Source organism: Rattus norvegicus, chromosome 5 (assembly GCF_021556685.1).
Source record: "Rattus norvegicus strain SHRSP/BbbUtx chromosome 5, alternate assembly SHRSP_T2T, whole genome shotgun sequence".
Classification (NCBI taxonomy): domain Eukaryota; kingdom Metazoa; phylum Chordata; class Mammalia; order Rodentia; family Muridae; genus Rattus; species Rattus norvegicus.
Genome location: NC_141538.1, coordinates 33127331 through 33142046, shown reverse-complemented (window position 1 = coordinate 33142046; position 14716 = coordinate 33127331). Strand labels below are relative to the sequence as shown.

Here is a 14716-nt window from a genome sequence, read left to right as displayed (position 1 = left end):
TTCAAGGCTTTCTTCTTTTGTCTGTCTTGTATTTTGCAGGTGGCTTGTCTAATATCTTGCATTTTCGTCCTTATAGTCATCTATGCAATAGGACCCTTGCTGTACTGGCTGCCCATGGTATAGTAGTGTTTTTTATGATATACTTCTTGACTTTTAATCATAGTTTTTACACTTAGAAAACCTCAGGACAACATTTTAATAATCCTAAATCTGAAGACCATTTTACATGAGTGAATATTGAGTATAAGGGAGGATGGGGAGAAAGGGAAGGAAATGGCGACAGTGTTCTGGCTCATCAGTGGGAACCAGAAATACGCTCAGGAAAAGTACGCTTTGGGGACAGGGGTGTAGCTCCATGGTAAGGCATCAGCTGAGCATGAGTCATTCCATGGTTTGATCTCCAGCAATAAAAAAAAGAGGCTTTCAAAGAATTTTGCATAAAGCATGGGTTGGAGAAAGGGAGTAGAGTACAAAATCCATTGACACAGCATCCACACATTTCTTAGCTCTAGGACTACGTTCCCTATCCCTTCATAGGGCTCCCACAGGACCCCAGCTACCATCCTGGCCTTAGCCTCTGGTTCTCTAATTCCTAACTTTCCAAGGAAGAGTCATGATTTTCATAAGATGATTGCCTAATACTTAAGTTCATTTCTCAAGGGCATAAGTATCTATGAAACAAGGTATCTAATAGTAGAACAGCAATTGAAGTATATAAGTTGAATGCATAATTTCTGTAACCAACATATTTTAAATACCATACAGTGACCCTTATAAAAGAGGAAGGTCAGTCTTAGGACATTCAGCCTCACCATTCACTTTCTTTCTCTTTTCTGTTTTTTTAGACTTGCATCAGTCTTGCCCTGTGATTTGCTAGAATTGATCTTGTTTCCCTAAAGTACAAAATAAGTTAATTTTAAACAAATATTGCTTAAATTCGTGATAGCGTTTTTCAACAATTTACTTTAAAAACAACCAACAATACCTTGATGCTTTTAGATTCACATTAAAATGTTTGTCTGCTTCTTCCCCAACTTATTCTTCCTTTGCAGTGCGTTCTTGCAAGTATTATTGTTGTGGGACTGAAAGGAATGTTAATACAGTTCCGGGATTTAAAAAAATACTGGAATGTGGATAAAATCGATTGGGTAAGTGGCAGTCTGACCAGATATTTTCTTCTTTGGCTTAAGTACATGCTACCAGATGTACTCTAATACTTTCATTGGCAGGAAATACGCTTAACCATTTGAGACTTGTGTACACCCCGTTATATCTTCACAGTTTGAACGAAGGCATGAACACAGAATTTTATCTTATCTTGATGAATATGTAGTTTGAATGATTTCAATTTGAGTGGATTGAGGATGCCCAGTTTAAATCATGGATTGGTTTTGAAGGCAGACCTCATTGAGGAAGTAGACACCGAGATACATGATAGTGATCATGTACATGAAAATCCAGCATTAAATGTTTGATACATAGACACACAGTGGGTCTTTCAGTGCTGTCCATGTTAATGCCAAAAACTCTCACAACTTGTCTTTTAAATAGATTAATAACCATGGGGAGGACTACATTAGTAAGATATCTCTGGGAACAGAACAGATTAGATAACAGAAAACAATGAGAAAGTTTGTGTTGGCTAACCAAAATATTTAGTGCACTTACATTCTAGAGAAAGTGGTCTGTGTAAAAGCATTCCCAAATCCTCCCTCTCTCCAGGGTGAGTGAGGATTTCATGAGTGGCCTCTGTTCTGCTCTAGACTGCACTTGTCCTATTGAAATGCCATGGCCTGTGTTTCCTCTTTTGAACCTTTGTGCTATGAAGCTCTTGGCAAATGCTGGTGCTTTCTTTCTTTATGTTGTATCTGTGACTCTTTCCACAGCACAAGGGTGAGTGAAGGAGGGATGCAAGGACCCATTGATAATGACTTGACCTTCTTGACACCTGTTACATAGGGAAAGGCCCAGAAACTTAAATGTATTGTTCGCCATGGGTCTGTTTTAAATGATGCACATTCTTTGCTCCCGAGTCACTCACCTCTGAGGAACCCAGGGCTTAGTAAAGGATAACCTGGGGTGTGTCTGTCATGTTCTTCCCAGAGAATGAACTAAGATGTAAAGACTAGCCATAAGTCCTCAAGGCTACTGACCAGGTGAAGAAAGAGAAAAGCCACTAGCAGTCATTTTGTCTCCCGTTTCTTGCCACCATGATGTGAAGTGATTTGCCCTTACCACCTCCATGGCTCAAAACCCTTGAAGCCACGAGAACAAAATGTTTTTTTTTTCTGTTTTGGGTTGTTTTCCTCTAATGTTTTGTCACAACAGCCCCAAAGTGCTCAATGTGTTCGTAGGTTTTCTCTGGTTGGGGGAAAGTTGGAGGAGCACAAACAGCCATGCAATTTTGATGCAGTCGGAACATCAAGTGTGTCTCTACTCGATTTTTCACTGCTTCTCTGGTGACCTAGCAGCAGCTAACAAACTTAAAAACTTTTGTCTCTATACACCCTTATCAGAACTGTTATTGTAAAGGTCATTCAAGATTCTAATAACCTTGGCAGACTGAAGCTGATTGAAAACTGAGACAATGTCATGGGATTCTAGTATCATCCATGATCATTATTCGAATTCCTGGGTAGTTGACAGGTTTAATCTTACTTTAGAACTAGGGTTCTAAAATAACATTTATTTTTTTTTCAGATCTTTTTCTTTCATAGATTCATTTTACATTACACTTTGGCTTTATTTTAACAAAGAATGAAGTAGACTACAAATGCATTTAATGTATGATCTAAACCCAATACATAAATCTGTACTTAGAGAGGGACAGGAAAAAGTTTACAATGCTAATTATGAAAGGAAGACCTAAGTAGGAGGCTGTTAGATAAAATAAAAACGGAAAATAATGTGTGAGGTAGGGCTTCCTCGGTGGACTGAGGGAGGATGTGGTTTCCAGTGGTTTTTATGAACAATTGTGAGACATTCAGGAGAGATTGGACAGGGAGTTGAAAGAGCAAACTGAGTGAGTTAACATTCCAAGATCTCTCACAATAGCATGTCTGTGAATCTTAGTTTTACTACTGAGGAAACACAGTGGGGAAGGAGGGGATCTTGAGATAGGTCTGATAAGTATGCATTTGGGCATGTTAATTTTGAAAGAGTTTTTCTAAACAATGTTAAAAATGGCTTAAGAGCTTGTAATTATGGGCAAGCCGGGTAGCTCAGAACACAGTCATCTGCTGTGCCAAGCCTGATGACTTGAGTTCGGTTCCCAGCACCCACATGTTGGGAAGAAAGAACTGTGTGTCTCTCTAGTTGTCCTCTGACATACACACATGCACTGTGCTCTCCTCAACTCCAATAAATCAAGTGTATAAAAATGAAATAGGAAATTAATTGTGAACTGATTGGGATTGATCTTGAAAATCTGGACTTAGGAGTCATTACATGAAGTCACAGAGTAGGCTGTAAAAGGGGGAATGGGCAAAACAGATATAGTATCGTTCAGTGGGCATTGTGGTAGGTTCCAATTATATAGCTGGAGTGAATTGATATATCTCTTATTTTTAAAGTTTATTTTATGTTATGGGTGTTTTTGTGTATGCATGTCTGTGTGCCACCTTTGTGCTTAGTGCCAATTAAGGACAGAAGAAGGTGTCAGATACCGGTGTTAGAGTTTTGAGATGCCATGTGGGTGCTGGGAATTGAACCTGGGTCTTCTAGAAAATCAACCAGTGTTGTTAATCACTGAGCCATCTCGTTAGCCACAGATATATATCTCTAAAGATTTCTTAGCTGTTTCACCAAAGATCTTTTTGTACTGTCTGTCTGTCTGTCTGTCTGTCTGTCTGCCTGCCTCTCTCTCTCTCTCTCTCTCTCTCTCTCTCTCTCTCTCTCTCTTTCTCTCTCTCTCTCTCTCTCCGTGTATGTGTGTGTGTGTGTGTGTGTGTGTGTGTGTAATAATGCATTGGTTCTCAACCTGTGGGTTGCAATCCCTTTTGCAAACCTTTATCCCCCAAAATATTTACTTTACAATTCACAATGGTAGCAAAATTACGGTTATGAAATAATTTTATAGTTGGGGGGGTCACCACAACGTGAGGAACTGTTACAGCATTAGGAATGTTTAGAACCACTGACTTTAAAGTATAAAGTTCAAAAATCATATTAGAAGTCAGCACTTTAAAAAACTGAAGTCTTTTATTCTTTTTTTGTATAGTTTTAAAGTGATTGTATTTAGAGTTACACGTGAAAAAAATCCCCTGTAAAAAATTAGAAAGTAGGATTCTAGATGGTGGTGAGCAACCATGGGGTTGCTGAGACTTGAACTCAGGACCTCTAGAAGAGCAGTCAGTATTCTTAACCGCTGAGCCATCTCTCCAGCCCAGAAAATAGGATTCTAAATGAGAGTTTTACCCACAGGTTTAGAGCTGAGTTCAGAAGCTGATCAGTTCTATGTAATTTTAATGGTGTAGATCCATCATCCCACCAGATAGCAAAATACAGGTCAAGGGGAGAGAGAGTAATTCAGTAGCTGCTAAAGTGTTTTCCCTTGATTCATGGTCTTTAAGGAACAAAACAGATGCCTCCTGTATCTCAGGCAGCTTGGAGGTTAACCTGTGCTTAGGGGCTGTGAATTCCAAACAATTCATTTAAAAAGAGTGGGAGGGAAAAAAGCCTACAATTTCTGATATTTGTGATATATATATATACTGATATTTGGACCTGTATAGCAGGAATTGTTGCAGAACACTGCTGGGACTTATTTTGACTAATGGAGCTGTTCACTGACTTATTATTATGTTACAATTGATGATTTTAACTCTAAAGAAACCACTGGAAATACTAATAACTTGTAGAGCATGACCTATACAAGATGATGCCACAGGTATAGTTATTCTTTTTAGATATGACTATATAACCTGGAGTAACCATAGAAATCTCCAGAAAGTAAAACAGGACCATGTCAGGGAGCTCTAGATACAGGCGCTATGAAGAGGAACATAAGAAAGACCAGTGGGGATATGATTGGGAAGAGAGGAGGGAGGACAGTGCAGAGAGGAAAGAGGGAGAGAGCTTAGAATTGTGGGCTAACTCAGAGGGTAAAGGCAGAGAAAGGGACAGGATGGAGTAATAAATTGACATGAAGGATGTTGGAAAATGCTTCCCTCAAGAGCCATAGACTACCAAACCAAAACCCCATGCCAGGCACGGGAAACCTACCTATGATTTGTTGGTCAGGAGGCTCCAAGAGACTCCCAGAATAATATAGTTTCTTGCAATTGCACTTGGTTGTCTCTCATAACTTGCAAGTAAGGCCTTCTTGCTAAATATTCCACACTCGACAGAACTAGGCATTGGAGGAACTGGGGTGAAACTGAATTGGAAGCCTTCTTTCTAGGATTATCTCATAGTCTCCAAAGGTACTGTGCCAGCTGCTGGGGAGAAAAACAGTCAACAGAATCACCCAGCTGTAAAACATTTGAACCTCAGCAATGACCAACATGGTGAGATGTCCTTAGAGGTCCAATAATGTCACTCGTAACTTGGAGGTATCCATTAGCCATCTAGTTGGACTTAAGATCCATTCACCGGGAGGTCAGGCCTGGGACTGTAAACCCAACCAACTGCCTGTGGTTACTGAGATCATGGACCTTAGAGGAGAACTGAATTGTAGACATTATATTTAATCCTATACAAAATATAGGTGCAAGTAAACCCACAGATAAGTAAAATTATCACCCCCTCCGGCAAAATAGCTTTTACTGGGGGCTGGAGAGATAGTTGAATGGCTAAGAGCACTGGCTGCTCTTAAAGGTCTTAAACCTCTTCTAAAGGTCCTGGGTTCAATTCCCAGCAACCACATGGTGGTTCACATCCATCTGTAATGGGATCTGATGCCCTCTTCTGGTGTGTCTGAATACACCTACAGTGTACTCATATATAGAAAATAAATAAATCTTAAAAAAGCCTTTATTGTAGCAGACGAAGCCCCGTACAGAAACCCACAACTGGTCAAAATATGGAAAACAATGATGGGGTAGGCTCCTAATACCTGTTAATATAGCTACAAGACAGCATGTATATCCTAAGACTCAGGAAAAAGTATAGACGAGAGGATGGAAATATTGTACGAGCCAGAGGACCATAACGGATGCTGGAAGATAGTGCTCTCTTTATGATAGGAAGCTTCACCCATGAAATCTTAAAAGTATTGTTGCCTAAACAAGGCATGCACCTGTCAGCACCAGTTAATATGCCAACGTAGGGGACTCTCATAAGGCCATGCACCTAGATGAATATCTATGGATAATCAGTGGCTGACAAGAGAGGAAGAACCAGTCTCCAGGGATGTACAACTTTATGGGTTATCCAATCCTCTGAACACTAAGCAGACTTGGGAGGCTCTGGTTATGTGCATATGTAAAACCACAGTAATTAAAGGAAAAGAAGAAGAGGTCATGAATTTGAGAGGGAGTAGGAAAACATAGGCCGATGGAAGGGGACGAGGTAGGGGCAGTACTGATGTATATATAGTGCTTATGTCTGAAAGTCTCACAAAAAATTAAATTAAATAATAGAGAGCCAGATGGTACTGCAATTGTTTGGCTGCTCTAATGAATTCTGGCCTCCAGGCTACGTGCTTTCTTTCTTAAGTGACAAGACCTAAAACCTCCAAGTCCTTGGGTAATTATAGAGATTGGTCGGGAGGAGCGGGACTCAACATTCTGATGAGGTACTGTTCTGCCACACTCAGGCAGGCTCAGCACCAGAGATAGGTAGAGCTCAGAATCACTATGGAAGTGGAAGTTATAGTAAAAAAACTTGCACCTATATTTTGTATAGGATTAAATATAATGTCATAGGTTAGTGAGGAAAGATACAGTGTGTGGAAATAAAGGCTAAAATGGCAGCCAGTTTCTGAATTAAAGAGAACAACTGTGTCTCAACCTAAGGGGTGGCAGGCTTGGATGACCCTGTGATAAATCATATAAAGGGGAGATTTTCTGGAGAAAAGCCCCTCCATTTACTTCCAAGGGCTTAGCTTTTCAAAACCACTTATTTTAAACTAGTTTTATGTGGATAAGACACAAGAAAATCATTTCAAGTCTATAACAACTCCACTTTAGAGCTATTTCCCTCAGACTTGTTTAACAAATGAATGAGTCTCTCTAGATTTCCACCTCTCCAGATCTCCATTTTCCTTTCTAAGCAAATGTTTTGCATTTCTTTTCTTCTAATACCAGAAATTCCACACAATGTATTTTGATTATTTCACACCCTGCCTCCAACTCCTCCTGGATCCACCCCACCCCACCCTCTACTCAGCCAGCTTCATGCTTTTTTTTTTTTTTAAAGCTTATGTAGTTCAATTTGTGTTGCCTACATGCTGTAAGAGTCAGGCTAACCCCTAGAGTGTGGTTAACCTACCAGAGGTCACACCCTTAAAGAAAAGTTTCTCCCTCTCCTATGAGCTATGAATCACCCCAAATTCTTCAGACGTGGAAAGCTGTGCTTACCACTTCCCTCTTTGCATGACTGTTTGTCCAGTTTAAGCTTGCATACGACTTGAACATATGTTGCATATGAGGTAGTTTGTAAATACAGTTGTGTTGTTGACCCAGAAAACACTTTTGCTGTAGTCACTCACTGCCTCTGGCTTTTAACAATCCTTCGAACCCCTTCTGAGATAATCCCTCACTCAGCTGGGAGGAGGGTGAGTGGTACAGCTGTCACCAAGAATTTATCCTATTTTTAGGTTACAGAGAGAGTGGGTTTTCAATCTCACTTGTGGATAACATGAAATAACATTTTTGAAAGTATATTAAAACATTGAAACAGGAAGAAAACAAGCTAGCATTGCAGGCATAGGCGAATGGTGTAGGTTATTTGGGAAAAATAATTTGAAAACAACTCTTCCTCTAGTATTTTATAAATATAGAGTTTTGTCTTTAGAGGTATAACCTGACTTGGTTTCATAAATTATTTTTTGTTATTGAAGCTATGTTCATCACTAAGCCTAGAAATACCAGCTTTATATTACAAAATTTTGTTGAGATTATAATTTCATATGGTGGGCAATCTTATAAAGTTAAAATTCGAATTAAAATAATTTTTTCCCTAAACATCTTTGAAGTCCTAAGAACTAAGTCAGCCCTGATATTTTATCTTTTATAGGAAGTGAACTTTTGTAAGTAACATTCTTTCTAGGAGTTGATCTAAAACCAGTGTTGTTTTATTCAGTTTAATATTGGGCTTTGAGAATAGTTACAAATTATATCAGTTATTTGTACAGTAATCAAAGTAAATGGAAACTTGTTGAGAGTGACAAAATCCTGCAAATAGTTGCTTATAATATCATCATGTTCCATAAGAAACAGTTGGAAATTCTGACATATTTTTGAGCACGTACATACCAGCTATTTACTGACTGTTGGCAATGCTTACAGGTAAAGAAAGGAACCTTCCCACTTCTATTGGGAAGGCTAATGGAGCCCTGGTATGCTTCTGAGTTTCTGGTTTTTTTTTTTCACATTTCTCCATGATATATTCTTGGGCTGGTGAGATGCCTTAATGGGTAAATGCACTTTCTTCCAAACCTGATGACCTGAGTTTGACCCCCGAAACCCACATGGAGAAAGGAGAGAAACAGTTCTAATAGGCTTCCATCCTCAACTCATAACCTGCTTGCCTTGTGAGGGGAGAGAGAGAGAGAGAGAGAGAGAGAGAGAGAGAGAGAGAGAGAGAGAGAAAGAGAATAAATGAGCAAGTAAAATGTCAGAGATCCGTTCACTGCAGCGCTGTTGAATATAGTTCTGAGGGTTTTACAGTTGTGAGAAAACGAGAAGGAGGTAGCCGCGTGTCTTTCTCTGTGTCTCTCCAGGGCATATGGATCAGCACTTACATTTTTACAATATGCTTCGCTGCCAACGTGGGACTGCTCTTTGGTGTTGTCTGCACCATAGCTATCGTGTTAGGGCGTTTCCCAAGGTAAGGCTTTATTTAAATGCTCTGCGTTTGGTCCACGGTAGAACATATGGCGTTAGAGTTATTTTTATTTTCAGACAATATATGTAGTTCCATAATTTCATGTTTTACTTGTAGTGGGGAAACGGAAAAGCAAATGACAAAATATTTTATCTCCATATGATACAGACTAATATTGGTCATAATAAAGAGAACCATCAAAATCATAACAAATCACTGGGATCCATCAACTTAAAAGGACAACTTTATTTTGCCTATGATTTGGAGGTCGCTTTGGGCCTGTAGTGGCCCAGTGCATCCATGATGGAATGGAAAGCAGAAAGACGGGTGAGGGTGCCAGCATCACCTTCAAGGGCACACTTTCAGTGAGCTAATTTCCTTCTGTTATCCCTCGACTCTTAACCTTTCTACTGCCTTCCAATAGCTGCATAATCTGGCAACCAAGCCTTCAACACGTGGGCATTCAAGGGTCATTTAAAAAAAATCAAACTAGGCACTGGAGCTGCAGATCCCCTGCACTCCAGACACCTCCAGGACCTGAAGGGACAGGGAGGGGATCAACAGTTCTCTGAACCCAAATCCCATGGGAGGGGGAGCTAAACCTTCAGAGAGGCAGACAAGCCTGAGAAGCCAGAAGAGACTACACTCTGACAACATTCCTGACTTCAGAGGAAAACACCTAATGCCATCAGGGACCCCGGTGCACGGGGGCTCCCGGAAAAGGCAGCACAGGCCCTCCTGGTTGCCGCCCTCACGGAGAGCTCAAAAGCAACACCCCACAAGCAAACTTGAGCCACAGGGCCACAGGTAAGACCAAGTTTTCTGCTCCAAGCGACCTGCCTGGTGAACTCAGGACACATGCCCACAGGAACAGCTGAAGACCAGTAGACAGGAAAAACTACATGCCTGAAAGCAAAACACTCTGTTCCCATAACTGGCTGAAAGAAAACAGGAAAACAGGTCTACAGCACTCCTGACACACGGGCCTATAGGACAGTCTAGCCACTCTCAGAAATAGCAGAACAAAGTAACACCAGAGATAATCTGATGGCGAGAGGCAAGCGCAGGAACCCAAGCAACAGAAACCAAGACTACATGGCATCATCGGAGCCCAATTCTCCCACCAAAACAAACATGGAATATGCAAACACACCAGAAAAGCAAGATATAGTTTCAAAATCATATTTGATCATGATGCTGGAGGACTTCACGAAAGATGTGAAGAACTCCCTTAGGGAAACACAGGAAAACATTAATAAACAAGTAGAAGCCTACAGAGAGGAATCGCAAAAATCCCTGAAAGAATTCCAGGAAAACACAAACAGTTGAAGGAATTAAAAATGGAAATAGAAGCAATGAAGAAAGAACACAGGGAAACAACCGTGGATATAGAAAATCAAAGGAAGAGACAAGGAGCCATAGATACGAGCTTCACCAACAGAATACAAGAGATGGAAGAGAGAATCTCAGGAGCAGAAGATTCCATAGAAATCATTGACTCAACTGTCAAAGATAACGTAAAGTGGAAAAAGCTACTGGTCCAAAACATACAGGAAATCCAGGACTCAATGAGAAGATCAAACCTAAGGATAATAGGTATAGAAGAGAGTGAAGACTCCCAGCTCAAAGGACCAGTAAATATCTTCAACAAAATCATAGAAGAAAACTTCCCTAACCTAAAGAAAGAGATGCCCATAAACATACAAGAAGCCTACAGAACTCCAAATAGATTGGACCAGAAAAGAAACTCCTCCCGTCACATAATAGTCAAAACAGCAAATGCACAAAATAAAGAAAGAATATTAAAAGCAGTAAGGGTAAAAGGTCAAGTAACATATAAAGGCAGACCTATCAGAATCACACCAGACTTCTCGCCAGACACTATGAAAGACAAAAGATCCTGGACAGATGTCATACAGACCCTAAGAGAACACAAATGCCAGCCCAGGTTACTCTATCCTGCAAAGCTCTCAATTAACATAGATGGAGAAACCAAGATATTCCATGACAAAACCAAGTTGACACAATATCTTTCTACAAATCCAGTGCTACAAAGGATAATAAATAGTAAAGCCCAACATAAGGAGGCAAGCTACACACTAGAAAAAGCAAGAAACTAATCGTCTTGGCAACAAAACAAAGAGAAGAAAAGCACACAAACATAACCTCACATCCAAATATGAATATAACAGGAAGCAATAATCACTATTCCTTAATATCTCTCAACATCAATGGTCTCAACTCCCCAATAAAAAGACATAGATTAACAAACTGGATACACAATGAGGACCCTGCATTCTGCTACCTACAGGAAACACACCTCAGAGACAAAGACAGACACTACCTCAGAGTGAAAGGCTGGAAAACAACTTTCCAAGCTAATGGTCGGAAGAAGCAAGCTGGAGTAGCCATTCTAATATCAAATAAAATCAATTTTCAGCTAAAAGTCATCAAAAAAGATAAGGAAGGACACTTCATATTCATCAAAGGAAAAATCAACCAAGATGAACTCTCAATCCTAAATATCTGTGCTCCAAAAACAAGGGCACCTACATATGTAAAAGAAACCTTACTAAAGCTCAAAACACACATTGCACCTCACACAATAATAGTAGAAGATTTCAACACCCCACTCTCATCAATGGACAGATCATGGAAACAGAAATTAAACAGAGATGTAGACAGACTAAGAGAAGTCATGAACCAAATGGACTTAACAGATATTTATAGAACAATCTATCCTAAAGCAAAAGGATATACATTCTTCTCAGCACCTCATGGTTCTTTCTCCAAAATTGACCATATAATTGGTCATAAAACAGGCCTCAATTGATACAGAAAGATAGAAATAATCCCACGTGTCCTATCAAACCAACACGGGCTAAAGCTGGTCTTCAATAACAATAAGGGAAGAACACCCACATATATATGGAAGTTGAACAATGCTCTACTCAATGATAACCTGGTCAAGGAAGAAATAAAGAAAGAAATTAAAGACTTCTTAGAATTTAATGAAAATGAAGGTACAACATACCAAAACTTATGGGACACAATGAAAGCTGTACTAAGAGGAAAACTCATAGCTCTGAGTGCCTGCAGAAAGAGACAGGAGAGAGCATATGTCAGGAGCTTGACAGCACACCTAAAAGCTCTAGAACAAAAAGAAGCAAATACATCCAGGAGGAGTAGAAGGCAGGAAATAATCAAACTCAGAGCTGAAATCAAACAAGTAGAAACAAAAAGGACCATAGAAAGAATCAACAGAACCAAAAGTTGATTCTTTGAGAAAATCAACAAGATAGATAAACCCTTAGCCAGAATAATGAGAGGACACAGAGAGTGTGTCCAAATTAACAAAATCAGAAATGAAAAGGGAGATAACTACAGAATCAGAGAAAATTCAAAAAATCATCAGATCCTACTACAAAAGCCTATATTCAACAAAACTTGAAAATCTTCAGGAAATGGACAATTTCCTAGACAGATACCAGGTACCGAAGTTAAATCAGGAACAGATAAACCATTTAAACAACCCCATAACTCCTAAGGAAATAGAAGCAGTCATTAAAGGTCTCCCAACCAAAAAGAGCCCAGGTCCAGTCGGGTTTAGTGCAGAATTCTATCATACCTTCATAGAACACCTCATACCAATATTATCCAAACTATTCCACAAAATTGAAACAGATGGATCACTACAAAATTCCTTCTATGAAGCCACAATTATTCTTATACCTAAACCACACAAAGACCCAACAAAGAAAGAGAACTTCAGACCAATTTCCCTTATGAATATCGACACAAAAATACTCAATAAAATTCTGGCAAACTGAATCCAAGAGCACATCAAAACAATCATCCATCATGATTCAGTAGGCTTCATCCCAGGCATGCAGGGATCGATTAATATACGGAAAACCATCAACGTGATCCATTATATAAACAAACTGAAAGAACAAAACCACATGATCATTTCATTAGATGCTGAGAAAGCATTTGACAAAATTCAACGCCCCTTCATGATAGAAGTCCTGGAAAGGTTAGGAATTCAAGGCCCATACATAAACATAGTAAAAGCCATATACAGCAAACCAGTTGCTAACATTAAACTAAATGGAGAGAAACTTGAAGCAATCCCACTAAAATCAGGGAGTAGACAGAGCTGCCCACTCTCTCCCTACTTATTCAGTATAGTTCTTGAAGTTCTAGCCAGAGCAATCAGACAAGAATAGGAGGTCAAGGGGATACTGATTAGAAAAGAAGTCAAAATATCACTATTTGCAGATGACATGCTAGTATATTTAAGTGATCCCAAAAGTTCCACCAGAGAACTACTAAAGCTGATAAACACCTTCAGCAACGTGACTGGGTATAAAATTAACTCAAATAAATCAGTAGCCTTCCTCTACACAAAAGAGAAACAAGCCGAGAAAGAAATTAGGGAAACAACACCCTTCATAATAATCACAAATACTATAAAATACCTCGGTGTGACTTAAAGCAAGCAAGTAAAAGAACTGTACAATAAGAACTTCAAGACTCTGAAGAAAGAAATTGAAGAAGACCTCAGAAGATGGAAAGATCTCCCATGCTCATGGATTGGCAGGATTAATATAGTAAAAATGGCCATTTTACCAAAAGCAATCTAGAGATTCAATGCAATCCCCATCAAAATACCAATCCAATTCTTCAAAGAGCTAGACAGAATAATTTGCAAATTCATCTGGAATAACAAAAAACCAGGATAGCTAAAACTATCCTCAACAATAAAAGGACTTCAGGGGGAATCACTATCCCTGAACTCAAGCAGTATTACAGAGCAATAGTGATTAAAACTGCATGGTATTGGTACAGAGACAGACAGATAGACCAATGGAACAGAATTGAAGACCCAGAAATGAACCCACATACCTATGGTCACTTGATTTTTGACAAAGAAGCCAAAACCATCCAATGGAAAAAAGATAGCATTTTCAGCAAATGGTGCTGGCTCAACTGGAGGTCAACATGTAGAAGAATGCAGATCGATCCATGCTTATCACCCTGTACAAAGCTTAAGTCCAAGTGGATCAAGGACCTCCACATCAAACCAGATACACTCAAACTGATAGAAGAAAAAGTGGAGAAACATTTCGAACACATGGGCACTGGAGAAAATTTCCTGAGCAAAACACCAATGACTTATGCTCTAAGATCAAGAGTTGACAAATGGGATCTCAGATAACTGCAAAGCTTCTGTAAGGCAAAGGACACTGTGTTTAGGACAAAATGGCAACCAACAGATTGGGAAAAGATCTTTACCAATCCTACAACAGATAAAGGGCTCATATCCAAAATATACAAAGAACTCAAGAAGTTTGACTGCAGGGAGACAAATAACCCTATTAAAAATGGGGTTCAGAGCTAAACAAAGAATTCACAGTTGAGGAATGCCGAATGGCTGAGGAACACCTAAAGAAATGTTCAACATCTTTAGTCATAAGGGAAATGCAAATCAAAACAACCCTGAGATTTCACCTCACACCAGTGAGAATGGCTAAGATCAAATATTCAGGTGACAGCACATGCTGGCGAGGATGTGGAGAAAGAGGAACACTCCTCCATTGTTGGTGGGATTGCAGACTGGTACACCCATTGTGGAAATCAGTCTGGAAGTTCCTCAGATAATTGGACATTGAACTACCTGAGGATCCAGCTATACCTCTCTTGGGCATATACCCAAAAGATGCCC

The 14716-nt window shown here is 39.6% G+C and overlaps 1 protein-coding gene across 18 annotated transcripts in view; it reads left to right on the top strand.

The window, feature by feature from the left end:
• Nucleotides 1-14716, top strand: part of Slc26a7 (solute carrier family 26 member 7) — a 138013-nt gene that overhangs the window by 97982 nt on the left and 25315 nt on the right. For all 18 annotated transcript variants that reach the window (XM_087547872.1, XM_087547868.1, XM_087547871.1 and 15 more), the window contains 3 exon segments: nucleotides 40-117; nucleotides 1053-1148; nucleotides 8885-8991. In XM_087547872.1, the coding sequence (XP_087403998.1) occupies nucleotides 40-117; nucleotides 1053-1148; nucleotides 8885-8991 (281 nt within the window).